Source organism: Haliaeetus albicilla, chromosome 21 (genome assembly GCF_947461875.1).
Source record: "Haliaeetus albicilla chromosome 21, bHalAlb1.1, whole genome shotgun sequence".
NCBI classification, from domain to species: Eukaryota; Metazoa; Chordata; class Aves; order Accipitriformes; family Accipitridae; genus Haliaeetus; species Haliaeetus albicilla.
The window spans coordinates 17,329,872-17,345,347 of NC_091503.1; the positions used below are offsets into that span (position 1 = coordinate 17,329,872).

At 39.6% G+C, this 15,476-nt stretch overlaps 1 protein-coding gene across 1 annotated transcript in view; it reads right to left on the reverse strand.

The window, feature by feature from the left end:
• LOC138690249 (uncharacterized) overlaps positions 1 to 14,752 on the reverse strand; it is a 57,530-nt gene extending 42,778 nt beyond the window's left edge. The window contains exons 1-3 of the mRNA XM_069808806.1: positions 14,497 to 14,752; positions 6,014 to 6,102; positions 1,453 to 1,592 (exon numbers count right to left, since the gene is read on the reverse strand). Coding sequence (XP_069664907.1) covers positions 1,453 to 1,592; positions 6,014 to 6,102; positions 14,497 to 14,752 — 485 coding nt within the window. The remainder of the gene's footprint in view (positions 1 to 1,452; positions 1,593 to 6,013; positions 6,103 to 14,496) is intronic.
• Positions 14,753 to 15,476: the final 724 nt, after the last annotated feature.

Below are 15,476 nucleotides of genomic sequence, written 5' to 3' on the forward strand. Positions count from 1 at the left end.
AGAGCCAGCAAAGATACTTGGATGAACACTGCTACTGTAAAAACTATTCTTAAATTATGGCCAGGATGGGGGACTCCTTAATTGTCAAAAATAACCACAGTATATGATTGTGTGAAATTTTTCCACTTGATTGCTGCCTCCTGCAATACTCAGGGCTGACCACCTCTAGAGCTGAGTTCAGATTTCTATAGTGAAAATGCACTTTGTGTCTGTAGAGTCTGTACCTAACTTTCTGCCAAACATTAAAGGCACCAAATGAATATGACAAGTGAGAGCAGGGAACGACAGGACTAGTGATACTGAAGGCTGCTTGGTGGCTTGCCTGACTAGATAATCCTGCTTTCAAATGTTTTGGTAGGAAACTAATTTAAAACTAAATTTTCACATACGTCCAACCCTATTCTGATGCTCATTTTATGGATGCTTTATTTGAAACTCTAGGGGCTGATTTGCAGAAGACCACTGGTGCCAGAGATGTACACTATAGTTGGGTTTCGAACATTCAAAACACAATACAGAGCTATGTGAAAGACTTTCAGATCATTCCATTTAGTGAAGGATTGGGTCTTCATTGTTTTCTACTAATTACAAATAACTGTCCAACTTTTGCAATTACCTAGAAGATGAAATCCCAGAAAAAATAATTATAAGTAAATGAAAAGACTTCATTTTGATACAGCCTTTTTAATTTCACTTTCATTTATATTTTCATTTTAAGTTATTCCCCATATGTGTATTTTATAACAGAGAAAAGTAATAATATTTAAAGTAACATCCAACAAAGGTAGTGTATTGCTCTTAAAATGCTGAAAAGATTTTGTTAGAAATCCTCTTTCATTTCTTCCCCTGACACAGCTCTCAAAGCAATGCAGCGATGTCAAAATTGAATTCTCAGACAAAAAACGTTTCCAAATTTTTTCTAATCAACTTCAATCAAAAATAATACTAAGGAGTCAAAGAAAATCCAAGTCTTTGGTTACTTATAAGTGCTAGAAATATCTTACCTCATATCCCTACCTGTGAAGGTGAAATAACACCCCTTCCTTACTTCCCAATGATTTGGGGAAGAAAAAGTAACTTTTACTTGTAAAGTTCTATTGGGAAGGAAAGTATGAGGAAATCAGTAATTCTGAATTCCAGGCAGGGTTGGCATGTTGTAAGTAAGGCCGGGGGCCACAGTGACCAAAAAACAGAAAATAAAATCCTTAATATTTACACAAATAAACAGCACACACACAGAAAAATGAGCTCTCTGAAAAAATAGCATATGATGTCATAACCATAACACGCAGGCACAAAGGGAACAAACTGACATTGCTTAGGTAATTGTCAACCTATGTGTTGGATTTTGCAGCCTAACAACATCCATCCGAATGTAGATACCTCTATAATACAAGAATAACAAGGCATACTTTGGGGTTGTGAAACTATTTGATGCTAGAGATTACTTACCACACAGAAAAAGTATATTTCTCTAATTCCTCCAAGTAAAAATTGCTCTCTGCAGATGCTTTCCCTTCTTCTGGGCTTGCGTTGTTCCCAGGACCTGATTTTTCTTGATAACATTGGTCAGGTGAGTTATTCCAGCTGATCTTTAAATGGAAAGAAAAAAACAAGTTAGAATAGTAAGGTAATCAGCTGGGCATAGCTAGCAAAGTAAGAGCTACCAGTTTTGCTCTATTTTGAACTTCTAGCTCTGTTTTGCTCCTCACTCTGTAACAAACCTGGAAAAGAGCAGTGGAAAAGCTGGCTCAAGATGCTATAGAATAGAATAGAAATTTCAGTTGGAGGGGACCTACAACAATCATCTGGCCCAACTGCCCGACCACTTCAGGGCTGACCAGAAGTTAAAGCACGTTGTTCAGGGCATTGTCCGAATGCCTCTTAAACACTGACAGGCTTGGGGCACCAACCACCTCTCCAGGAAGCCTGTTCCAGTGTTTGACCACACTCTCAGTAAAGAAATGCTTCCTAATGCCCAGTCTAAACCTCCCCAACACAGATTTGAACCATTCCCACGCATCCCGCCACTGGACCCCAGGGAGAAGAGCTCAGCACCTCCCTCTCCACGTCCCCTCCTCAGGAAGCTGCAGAGAGCAAGGAGGTCGCCCCTCAGCCTCCTTCTCTCCAAACTAGACAAGCCCAAAGTCCTCAGCCGCTCCTCACAGGACGTGCCTTCCAGCCCCGTCACCAGCTTGGTTGCCCTCCTCTGGGCGCATTCGAGGACCTTCACGTCCTTCTTAAATTGCGGGGCCCAGAACTGCACACAGAGTATTGTTCAGTGAATCGATCTGTGTTCCTATAAGGCTGTGGTTTCACAAACCCTCTCAAGGAGGCATAAGCTCTTGCTGACACCAGAAGAAGTTGTCCAGCCTTCCTCTACCCGCTTGTTTTTTCCTGTGTTGCACACCGCACTCCGTCAGCACAAAAATTTGGACATCCACATAGTAAAACATATGGAGGGAACTGATCCGGGAAGGGAATTAATGCTGTTTGGCCTCTTTTTTTTCTTTTCCTTTCATTAACTGGGTTAGCTCTCAGCTGGACCCATTCTGATCCAGGCCACCCTGCACTGGTGCCAGCACAAGGGAGGAGAGGGACAGTACTGCATCTTTCAGTGCTGGTGCCAGTTTATGCCGATTTAAACTACTCCTTGAGCTACAAAGTACAGAATCCTAATCTGTGCTCATCTCTGGAATAACATTTGTGCATGCACGGTGCCCGATTCGGCACTGGCATCGCCTCTCTCTGGGGAGACTGGCAGGTTCCTGGCACGCTCGGCGTTATCATCCCCAGACAGATTGCCAGACATCGCTGCCACCAAGAGACACGATGAGGTCATAACTTACCAAACAGACATCCGCAGGTGACTTCATGAAGCTATCTATTAATACCTTCCTAGGCACAATACCAAACTCTGTAACAGGTTTGTTAACATTTAGTGAGCAAGCCCAGAGAGAACAAACCTGTTATGTTTGAACTAGAAACAGGACTCCCTTTTTGTTTTTTCTTTTAGATGGGGAGGTGGAATGTATACTGTTTAGAGGTAACCACAAAAGGAAATTTTGGTTCTCCATCCCTTGATGCTAATTTTATGGAGCAAGTGGTTGAAATTTTCTAGCCTATACTAGAAGATAACCTAAATTATTTAAGGTCCTTTTTGACTTTTGCATTTATGAAATCTGTAATGAACAAAACATCCAAGTTTACTCTGTAGATCTCAAATCTCAGAGTTTCTCTGGAACACAGCACTAGCATTAGATGTAGTGACATCACTCTATACTTTGCTAATTATGAAAACTACAAAGATTATTTTTTTTTAAACTTGGTAAACCATTTTTCTCTAAAAGGCAAATTTGTATTCTAAAGCTTGGATTACATAGATATCATCCACATTTTTTATTTTAATTTAAGGCTTGTGGACATAACAGACAGAGGCTCATATCCATACCTAAATAATGCTAAATATGGTTATCAGTAAACATGATACGATCATCGTATTTTCAGCCGTCATTGGAAAAGCTGCAACAAGCAACGGAATATATTGTCAAAAAGTGATCCTATGTAAACATGAATAGTTAAGGCAGAGTAGAAGTGGGTAGCTTGCTCAAAGCTGTTTTCAAATACTAAGACCAGGGAGCTACAGATAGCATTGCATTTCACCTAGCCACAAGATTGCCCAACTTAACTCCCTAGAAAAAGTCAAGGTTTCAGAATAGGTAACGTGTGCAAAGTACCTTGCCTGCACTGACATTGTCTCCGTGAAACTATCCCTGTGAAAAGTAGACATAAAAACATTATTTAAGACATAAATCCCAAGGATCTTAAAGAGTATTATCAGTGAATTTCTCTGACACTGTTTGATCTTGTCTGAAGTACAAAAGCAGAAGCTCAGTCACCTGCATGAGGATGGGATTATGGCCACATGATATATTTTACTTCTCTCAGAAGTCACTGACTAGGAGGTGTTGTGTCCTTTATAGCCACTGTTTAATATCTTGAATACATGCAACAGTGTGCACACTCATTGCGATAAAAACTAAGTTGTCACTAATGCCTATCACTCAGATGATACTATTTGCAACTCCTTAGCATAGATGAATTTGGGGACATGGTGGGCAAAGCAATAACACCATTGGCTTTGCTCATATATCCTACATTACCCAAAAAGATAAGGTCAGACCCAAAGGTCTTCCTGTTTGCTTTTGTTATTAAAAAAAAAAAAAATTTACAAATAGAAAAGGGACAGCTGAGGAGAATAATCCACTACGTGAACTTCTGTATTCTGCCTTCAGTCTGTTCTTTACATTAGTTTGTATTTGTTTCCAATATATGATTGTTGGGTAAAATTATTTTAGAAGACGGTTTCAGTTCCAAAGATACAAGTAGGCCCAAATGACATAATTCAGACCAGCGTCTAAATCATAAGCATGCTAAAACAAGGCTCTCTCTAAACAGTAGGGTTCACTTATCCCATTAAAAAAAGAGGGGCTCTTACAACCTTTGAAAGGAGATTTCACATGCTCACATTTCTTTTGTGCAGAAGTATTCTCGTAAGAGGCTCAGTTCAGAAATCTATTTAAACGTGTCAATAACTGTAAGCTTGTGAGTCATTTCACTGAGTCCAAAGGGACTAGACAGTGCTGAATTACCCATGGGCTTACGCACCTTTCTGAAACCAGGTCACTTTAATGTGGCTTTGAGAGCCACCCACAACTGACGTTCCTATAAGAGCGTGGCATTTCGTTCAAAGGCAATGTGCTATTATGGGATTGTAGGAAATGAATTTCACTCTGCCCCTCCCATGGGCTGGGTTGCTTTGCCCATTACACCCACTCCATCAGTCCTTAAATCGGTCTTCCTATAGATATAATGCTACACACACACGCATGCATGCATCAGTCTGCAGTTATGTTTATATATAACTCTGGTTTCTCCACGTTATCCTTACGTCCCTAATGAAATAAAACATTTGAAAACTTAGTCATTTAAAATTGAGGGAATTTCCAGTTGGCAAATCTGGTTTTGCTCATAGATATTTATATGTAGATCATCACACTACTAAAGTCAAAGTTGCGATAGTAATTCCCAGCTGTTGAGTATTTGTGCCACAGTACATGTACAGGTATCAACACATAGTACACAAATTTGTGAGTACTCTGAGTACTGCGATGACTTTTTTCCATGGGCAATTAAAAGCATTAAAAATGTTTCAGAGTACATCTAGAACAGGGTGAGACAAAATGCCAGAATGATTAATTTGAATATTCATGTTTGCAGTTGTAGTTCACTGCAGCCATGCTAATCTAAGGATGGAAGTAGAGCAATACTTACAGAGTAAAAATGCATCCTTCATTAGAAAATATTTAATTTAGAACAGATAATGCAGGTAGAAGAAATCCTCAGGAATGCAGAGTCTTCTTTGTGTCTTAGTTCTCAGGATTTACATTAAATTGGAAAGTTGCAGCAGCATCTCACCCAGAAAGTGTTGTCATAATGCCGATGTGATTTCATAGTAACTTATACTGACAACACAAAATTTGTTCACAAATTATGTCCTTGACCAAGATGCTACAAATAAGGATACTAAAAGTATCTGATGGGAGGGGTCTTCTGCACAAGAGCATTGGAGCTTGAAGGTTATAGATGCAAAGGAAATCAGGAAATCTATCTTGTGTTTAAACATCACTGAAATAATATCATCCTGCAGCGCAGCCTTGATCAAGCCGCTGTTGTCCGATTACTGGATGGTCTTTCCTACCACTCCTTTGAAATTCCTTTGCTGGAGAGATTAGCTCCCCACAGATCTATGCAGGAGACAGCAACACTCCTGGCCATGTGAAGCCTTATGGTAGCTATAACAAAATTCACAGTGATAGATGGAAGAAACAATAACAACAACATCAAGAAGCAGCAAGCCGACAAATCATTTCCTAAATGGCACAGGTAGAAGCTCCAGTGGCTTCACTGTGCACTTTAAGGCAGATGTTGATGTTCAGACCACGGCCAGTACCTTGCAATGTCCTCCTTCGCCTTCCTTTGGCCAAAATGAGTCACAGTGCTCGTCTGCACTGCCACCGCAATCTTGTTTAAAATCGTCCTCTGTAAAAAAAAAAAAAAACAAAAAAAACCCAAAAAACAACAAACAAACAAAAAAACACACCACATTTTCATATTGGTGCATAAGACAAAGCTCTGGAAAGGAAGGAGCTGCGTTTTGTTCCCTCTCCCACCAAGATCCCGTGTGACTCCAGGCAGGTCACTTTTTCCCCTCCGACCTAGTTACAAATAGGTGGTTAGTTCTCTCCTACCTTCCAGAAGTGTTAGGATGATAAACGCAGAGACTTCAGATACTGTGGTGCTGGTACAATTGTATAGATAGGACACAGGGGAAAAAAGTAGAAATAAAGAAATAACAGATACAAGAAGAATGACAGCGAAGGGTATTTTAAACACCATAGGATGTGTTCTTCGGAAAAGAGAAGGAAGTTCATTTTCTTGTACGGGCATGGTTGTGGACTGAAAATGAGGCACAGGGATGCAAAGTACTCGTGTTTTCTAAGCAGTGTTTACTCAAGTAGTGTGCCCCTCAAACTCCTGGAAAGCAGTAACCTGTGAAGTGAATAAAAATGTACTCCCACATCATAGGAAGCAGTAGTGCGATGGAAATAAAGTTCTGTATTACACTTCTTAATGTGCAGCACATGGAGGATAACACAAAAATATTCATAATGATTATTTCACTTCTTTTTTTTCCAGTTACTTCCACTTCCCCTCCGTAAAAGACAATCAAATATACTTAAAATCACAGTACAGGCAGGATTTACTCTTGGGTGTTATAGTTGTGGATATACAATGTACACATATACACAGTCACAGCTTTGAGCCTGTGTGTTTGTGTATATACCTACGGATATCTTTCTATTTATTTCTTTCTCTCTATATATACACACATGTACAGGTGTATATATGCTGAGCATTCATAGAATACAGCTGCTGGGTATGTCATATGTCTGCACACATGCAGTATAAACAGTTCAAATTGTCTCCACATATTCCATATATGTGATACATGTATGAACCCCTAAACACATACTAAAATATAAACATACCTTTGTAAAGATGGTTACTGTGGTTTTCTTTGTTGTTCAATTTTGTTCGGGTTTTTTTTTTTTTTTAAATTTTGGCTCACTGAAATGGTTTTCCAAATAGCTTTGCTGAAATAATGAAGTCTTTGACAATGTTTTTGGAGACAAATGAATAAAGCAGTAATTACCTTGGCCAAAAAAATAGTGCCATAAAAAGAATAAAGAAAACAATAATATTCTACATTTAAGAAATGGGAGGGAGAAGGGACTCAAGTTTGTTATTTAATCATAACATGCCCTTTTTATATTTTATTTGTAAGGCTCTGAATGCTCTTTTCTTTCTATACCACTGAGCTCATTACTTTAATTCCTCATAGATTTCTCTGAACAATTTTTGCTAAGTAAAAACACAGTGTAATTTTTCAATGGCTGTAACAGTAAGAAGCTGCTCAAATTAAAGATCAATAAAAAGTACAGAAAAAAATCTGTATGAAAATAAATAAATAAAGGAGAAGATGGCAAATGCTTGCAATTAGACAGGATGAAAAATCTAAAAAGAAATTAAATTTAGTTGTAATACATTTCCCATTCTTTTCTTCATGAAAATTACTACTGAAGTGGTTTTTTTTCTGTAATTTAAATGTTAACCTGCCAGATGTGTGTCTCATGCTTGAAGAGTTGAAGCTTTGCATTATTTAGCATATTAAGATTCACAGAATTTAAAAAAGGGCTCCTTTATTGCCTGGAGGTTCTAATTAAGTAAACCTTAGCCTGGTACATTTAAAACTTGCAATACAAGAGATTTTGCTTCCTTTTTTTTCTCTGCAGCCAAGTCTCATCAATATAATAAATATGGAAAATACTTAAGATGATATAATTTTTCTTTGGCTTGAGGAATTAAACCTATCTATTATTTTAAGAAGTTTTTAATAGAGGCTAGCAATCAGAAAGACATTTAAAGACTCCAGTCTACTTTTTAATCATAGGAGTTGCTCTTAGTTAGTGGGGGGAAACGTGTCTTATAAAACTGAGCTATGTAGAAATTGTTTCTTCCACGTGCACAAAACAAAGCAGTTCTGAGAAACAAGAATCACACAGTTCTTTATTACTAAATTGCATTTTACTTTTTATAACTTGTTATAATTGACCACAGAAAACTAATAAAGCATTAATTAGCTGCGCTATCAGCAATTTGTTCATTGAAGGAGTTGGGATGGCTGCATCAGAAACTGTAATAACATAGAAATTCCTTTGACATACAGTACCCATAAATCATACCTTAAATACAGTTATTTTTGCCATTTTAGAAAATGTCAAAGGTGTCAACTTTGTCCAGATATAGCACTTAGCAGTGACTATTTTAGTAAATTGACTCAAAATACATTTTGTTCCCTGACAGGGGAACATAATACCATTCATGATAAAAATGAACAATTTGAGGAGGAGAAAATAGCACCAAGAATGATCAAAGACAGGTATCATAGCTATGATAAAGGTACAATGGCAGGTGTAAACTCCCTGTTAATAGGTTTATTTGGAAGTCAACAAACATATCCATAAGAGCAGGAAAATGTGATTACACCAGAGCCTGGAAAAGACAATAAAATTCTTAATCCAATGCTATAAATCTGTGATCAGGTATTAATAAGAAGTCCAGCAGAATAGATTTAATGCTGTACATTTGTATAAGACAAATAGGAAAAAATGGGTGGCATTTTTTACCATCATTGTGGAATGGGCATGATAACAGTAGCACCTGGATTTGGGAAAGTATGGTGAGATGAAGTTTGTTTCCAGACTTTGGCAATGCCAAGACCAGTCTTATTTCCTGGTGATACTAAGTCCCAACAAAACGGTTTAGATGCTACACAGCTCACACCTGGTATGGGATACAAAGAAACTGTCACCTGCACCAAGTCCCTGAATTCAGCTGGGGCCTACATTTTTCAAACAGGATGGAAAGAGGTTGGAAACTCAAATGTTAGTGCTACTCCATGACCTTTCTCTGCATCAGCCTTGTTAGGGCACTAACTGACAGTAGTAGCATGATCTTTAATAATGGAGGGTGTCTTACTGCGTCTTAAACCTCGTAGAGTATAACGTAACCTTTTTTACCCTCTACATTCGGTCTGGAAATGGTCCTCTTCAGTTATGTCTTCTGTACCAAGTACTGTGGTGCAACAGGAGTGGATCTGTAGAATGAAACCAACGATTCGGAAGACACCACTAGACACTGGGCATCCCGCTGTGTGTTGACGAGTTTATGCCAGACTCGGTCTAGTCTGGTCCTGGGAACTGATGGCCCATTAATACCTGATACACATACCTAAAGCACATCCCATTGCTTAGCTTCACCCTAAAGAAGTCCAGTGCTTGGCCTCCAAGGTCACTCTGCAATGCAAACCAGAGAGCAGCAACTGGGACAGGGCATTTGATTCAAAAGTACCCTAAAACCCTAAATGCTGCTATAGATACTCCCTTTGTGACCTGGGATTAGAGAGGGGTGGGAAACAGATTCTCCGTGATGTGGAACTTTCAGATGCTGCGTATAGGGCTGATGAGCTGATACTGTGAAATTTTGATGTATTCGGGGGTCGGGGGAAGAGAAATTTTTAAAGATTTCTTAAAATAGGGACAAAAAGAGACAGCACATCTAGGAAATGACTTTACATCGCTTTGGTGGGAAATACTTCTGACTTATATGGAGGCAAAGTAGAGAAGAATGAAGCGCATTCCCTTCTGATGGCTGCAACCTCTCTTTTAGTTAGGAGGAAAGGATTTTAGAGTGGTGCCATCCAGGAGTGGGAGAGCAGACAAAGAAATCACGAGCTTGGTTAAATTACAGCATGGAAACAGAAAATATTATGAAAATCCTATCTGGATTCCCTCCCTAGTAATACCCCAGCCTGTGGGAAATCAAACAGCATGTTAAGAGTTGGATAAGAGAAGAGTTTGCATTACACGGATTGCACAACTGTAAGTGGGAACTGGATTTGATCCTATCTGCAAGAATCAACTCAATCCTTTACACAGTCCTGCTCAGAGGAGCAAAAGACCAGCAGAAAAAGAGAAGGTTTAACCAGCTGAGGCTCTGCCTCTGATGCTCTACCTGTAGAAAAAATGAAAGGCAAGCAATCTTCATTTTAAAACACCACTTTGAGCCCTTTAAAGTGGCACCCCTGAGGAATTACCAATGAGAATAGCTTTGGGGTTTTTGGTGTAGGTAATTATTTTTGCATCTGCATACAACTGTTCTGTAGAAGCAAACAACATGTCAGGAGAACCATCTCACTGCAGTATAATGAGAAATATGGCAAAGAAGGCTCACTAGTTTTCATGAAATTGTTTCAGAAGTAGCTGTAAGCATAAGTATAATCCTCTCAACAGAACCGTTTCTCACCTACATAAGCATGTTTTAACAAATGAAAAATTTTCTCTACAAAGGTAATGATGAAATTAGAATGAAGCTGTCTCTCTGTTTGGTATTTTCACATGGAGGAGACATCTTAATATGTTCTGAATAAATTTCTGAGTGTTATCTGCTAGTGTATTAACTCCCCAGCCAGACGCCATCTTTGCTTAGGTGTTATTCTGAAGCTTTGTTCAGACAGAAATGTTTTTTGATGTCACAAAAGGACAGAATTCACTTCCCAACATTTTTCTACAGATGCAGAGAGGGTTTTGAATTGAAGATCTTAAATACAAACAATATTTAATATCTAATTTTCAATATTCAGTTTATTTTAGAAGACAGACATTGAGCGAAAGAATCCTCCTGAGCCAGAAGGTCTGAAAATCAGGGGCTAAAAATTTGTCCTGGATGTGCCAGAGAAAGGTGGCAGAGCAGAGGGTCGAAGAAACAACAGAAGTGGTGTCAAACCCCAAAAATGAGCAGAACGCAAGCTGCTTGTAACAGGCTGACTAACAATATTTATAAGAAATATTTTACGTGTTTCCAGGGTTTTTACTGTGGTACGTGCATAACTGGGGGCTTTGAAAAAAGAAATCAGGCTTCATGTGAGAGGAAGGCTGGGGAGCAGCTGCCTGCTGGGATGAGCATCGGTGGGGAGGAAAATGCAGGCACTGTTGAAGCTCCAAATTAAACATCAGTTACAGTATAAATCCTAGTTTATATGTGGTTCTGCAGAAATTATCTGGGGATTTCCAAACGAAGCTTTTTTCCCTTCCCTAGTTCTGAGTGCAGATATTGAGTTTAGTGGTTACATTACTGTGGCAGTGTTCCATCACAGAAAATCTGTGCTTTAGTGACTTGCCTTTTGAAACCAAACTTTTGCATTAAATTAACATATAGTAGATTTAGCAAGTACCAGATATTGAGCTCATCAGGAAAAACTTCTGTTGTCCTGTGAATAAAGATAAGCAAAAACATTTTTTACCTAATTCAAATCCATGGATGTTTTTGGAGGTCTGCTTGTAGTCCAGGTAGACTCCCTATTATACAAGATCTGTTTTTAAAATCCTCAGTAGATTATAGTATTATCTCTTAGACTATACTGAGTCAGATCCTCTGATGATGCAAAACAATGCCCTTTGAATCCAACCTTGCTTTGATAAAAGTTGTCATAATTCAGTATCTTTCAAAATCAGGCCACTTCTGTAACTGCATTGTTTCAGGGTATTTGTAAGAGACCCTCTTGAACTGAAAACGTGGGCTCTGAAATGCTTTGTTTGGCATTGGATCTCTGCCAAACTCCATATAAGTAATTTGAATAAAATTTCAACATGGTAGTTTTAGTCCTAGGTAAGCATTAGTGATGGGGGTAGGGGGAAGAGGGGAGAAGGAATAGTTGTCTACCTGCATAACTAATAATTGGGGTTTGAGACATACATTCTAAAAGGCGGAAACACCCAAATTTTGACAAGAAAAAGAAGTCGGCAAGAAATCTAAAAAGCAGCCAAAAGTTAATGTCAAATACCATTAAGTGTTATTTGAAACAACTTTTGTTCATGCAGGTTGCTCATGTTTTAAATACTGTGAGTGTTCTAAGCCTGCTTTTCACAACTAATGTTGGGAAAATGAATTAAATGAACTTCAAAGTAGATTCCACTAATGTAAAAGTTGGAAACAAATTTCTAAGCTAGGGCTTTGATTACATTCTTGGAAGGACCAACGTCTAGAAAGGACATGTTAATGAAGTGTTGGTCTTATTAGGAGGTGTACTGAGAACCCTTGAAAGATCGGAAATTTTTATTACTTTTTTTCTGCAACATGCTTAACCTTTTGTCACCGACACCATTTAACAAAAATTGACACCAGCTCTGTATTCTACTTATGCATCTGTGATGATCAACGTCAATAATCAGCATTTATGAATCCTGACTAAGCAATGCCACACTAGCTCCTACCTCTATTTGTGCCCACTTGTCCTGGTTTCAACTGGGATAGAGTTAATTGCCTTCCTAGTAGCTGGTACAGTGCTATGTTTTGAGTTCAGTATGCAAAGAATGTTGATAACACTGATGTTTTCAGTTGTTGCTCAGTAGTGTTTAGACTAAAGTCGAGGATTTTTCAGCTTCTCCTGCCCAGCCAGTGAGAAGGCTGGAGGGGCACAAGAAGTCGGCACAGGACAGAGCCAGGGCAGCTGACCCAAACTGGCCAATGGGGTATTCCAGACCATGGGATGCCACACCTAGTGTATAAACTGGGGGGATTTGGGGCGGGGGATCGCCGCTCGGGGACTAACTGGGTGTTGCTTGGCGGGTAGTGAGCAATTACACTGCGCATCATTTGTACATTCCAATCCTTTTATTATTGCTGTAGTCATTTTATTAGTGTTATCATTATCATTATTAGTTTCTTCTTTTCTGTTCTATTAAACCATTCTTATCTCAACCCATGAGTTTTACTTCTTTTCCTGATTTTCTCCCCCATCCCACTGGGGCAGGGGGGTGGGAGTGAGTGAGCAGCTGCGTGGTGCTTAGTTGCTGGCTGGGATTAAATCACGACAGCACTTAACACAATATATTCAACAGACATACCTATAATAGTATCAAAAATAGTCCTAGCCTTCTTGGGCAGTCAACAGAGAAAGACAACTCCAAAGAAATGGTTTTTGAACTACATTTCATGGGTTGCTGTAAAAGGAAAGCTGACATGTCAGCTGGCTTGAAATCAGCATTCAAAATTTTACAGCACAATTTCAGGGAGCCTACAGACTTGAAGATGACTACAAGCTACTGTTTACACAAATAAGAGGTATCAGACCTCAGGCAGCTATCTCTTACCTAATATTTTTCAGTTCAATGTCTCAGCGTGACCTATTATAGCCTCCTGGTACAGAAGGACAATGACTCTTTCCCTTCAAAAGGAGGGATTAATTTATTTTCACTTGCACTTTCAGCTCTCTACACAGTGGCCAAGGGAGTGAGAATCGCCCTTTCCTACAATGAAAGCTGACCCTCGCCTTGTTTGTGGTGGGTGGGAGAGTCACGAGCAATGGGTACACCTGTAGATCTCAGGTCAGCTCCTGATGCCCTCTGCGCTGCCTCAGCTACTCAATCTGTCTATTCACCCAAAACGTCTGACCAGGAGTGCTGGCTGGCACCCGAGGCACGTGCACGGGGGCGAGCACAAAGGGGAGCGTGGGCAGCAGCGGCTTCTGTGCCTGCACAGCCATTTTCCTATCGTGGGACAGAGAGCACAATTCACTACCCAGGTTATTAAGTGGGGATGGCTGTCTATAACCTCGGTACCTTCAGATCCCTGTCCCGTGGTAAATCTGCCTCAGGCTATCATGGTGGTATCTGAGGTTAGGACAGGACCTAGGGGTTGTGTTACTCAATTCTCAGACACGTACGTTTTACCTAAGATTTTTAAACAAACAAACAAACAAACAAAAAAACCCCAACATTGCAACTTGCAAGGCTTTGCCTTTAAAAGAAACCCCACATCCCAGAAGCAAATGCTACCTGATGTTAATACAGACAAGCACTCTTACGTAATATAGCTCAGCACAATTAACAAAGGATATTGCTATTAACATGTTGCAAGAAGAAAAAAATACTTCCCAAGCACCTAACAGCAACATGTTGTGATCCATGGATATAAATGACCAAATAAAATGAAAGGATGTAAAAATGTCATGGAAACACCAGCCGTAATCTAATGTTGTCAGTGCACTCCACACACACCTTGTAATTACTAACACATTTGGCCTACAAATAATTTGAGGCGGGGGAGCCCACCACTTCTGTACCTTTTCGCCTAAACTGCTTTTGATCCCTCAAAATTGATTTAAACTCTTCCATCGCTTCCTTTGCCTAGTGAAATAATGACGAGCTGATATCACCGGGTGAGGGGGAAGGGAGGTGGGGGTATTTACATACATGCCAAGTAGATCTATTTGCAAACTTTCAGTAAATTAAATAACACAATAAAAGTCCTAACCTGCTGGAAGCATTTTAAGCTCTTCTCTTTTCTTCCCAGCTTCTTCTGACACACACGCTTCTCCTCCTTTCACGGCATTAAACTGCTTTTCCACTTCCTTTACAACAGTGGGAATACTTCCCTTATGGGTGTCAGGATCTTTCAGGGAGGTCAGAGGTTGCCCTGCAGAGGAAATGACAAGCTGTGAAATGTAAAAGAACAATTCCTTCCACATGTTTCCTTGCTCCAGGAGCAGTAAGGGGTTGTCGGCTAGCATCACGACGGGATGGGCCAGGCCTCTGCCTAGCAGTCCTGTCAAAACTAATTTACAATTAAAGACCTGTGCAACTGTTTAAAGCTTTACAGCTCCAGCGAGTTTCAAGCACTGCTGAAGCCAAGTGGTACAAACCAACCTTATTTTTAACAGCACGGCTGGCAGACAGAAGGAAGACAGACCGAAAAATAGTCTAAATTGTACAGTAACCAGATAAATTGTATACCTGAAAATGATCCTTCTGTATAATATTTATTTCCATTATAAGCTCATAGTTTGGGAACTGAAAAAATTTCAGCTGCTCTAACTTTGCTTTTGGTTGATGCATAGGGCACATGAGCCACGTGTGTTGCTGTTAGACAGTAAACCTTGTAGGGGGAAGGAAAAAGAAAGTTTAGGAAAAAAATGAGCTATTTGTTCATCGTAGGAAAATAGGTGTTCTTAAAACCACACTCACACTGGTGAGTTGCTTTTTTCTTTACACCCCCAAAGTATAGTAGAGCAGGGGGCAATGAGGGACAAGCAAATTTTCTGGAAAGGAAATGTTACAGACACATAGAAAGCCTGTGTGTAGGCATTTAGTCCAAAGAGAGTTGAGGTAGTGGGACTCTTTCTATGTGACAAATCTACCTGGCAAAGCAGTAGCAACAAACATCTCTGCTAGCCCAGATACTGGGAGCAGTGTAGTCATGCTAATAAAACACTGCACCCAGGTTAATATAGCTTG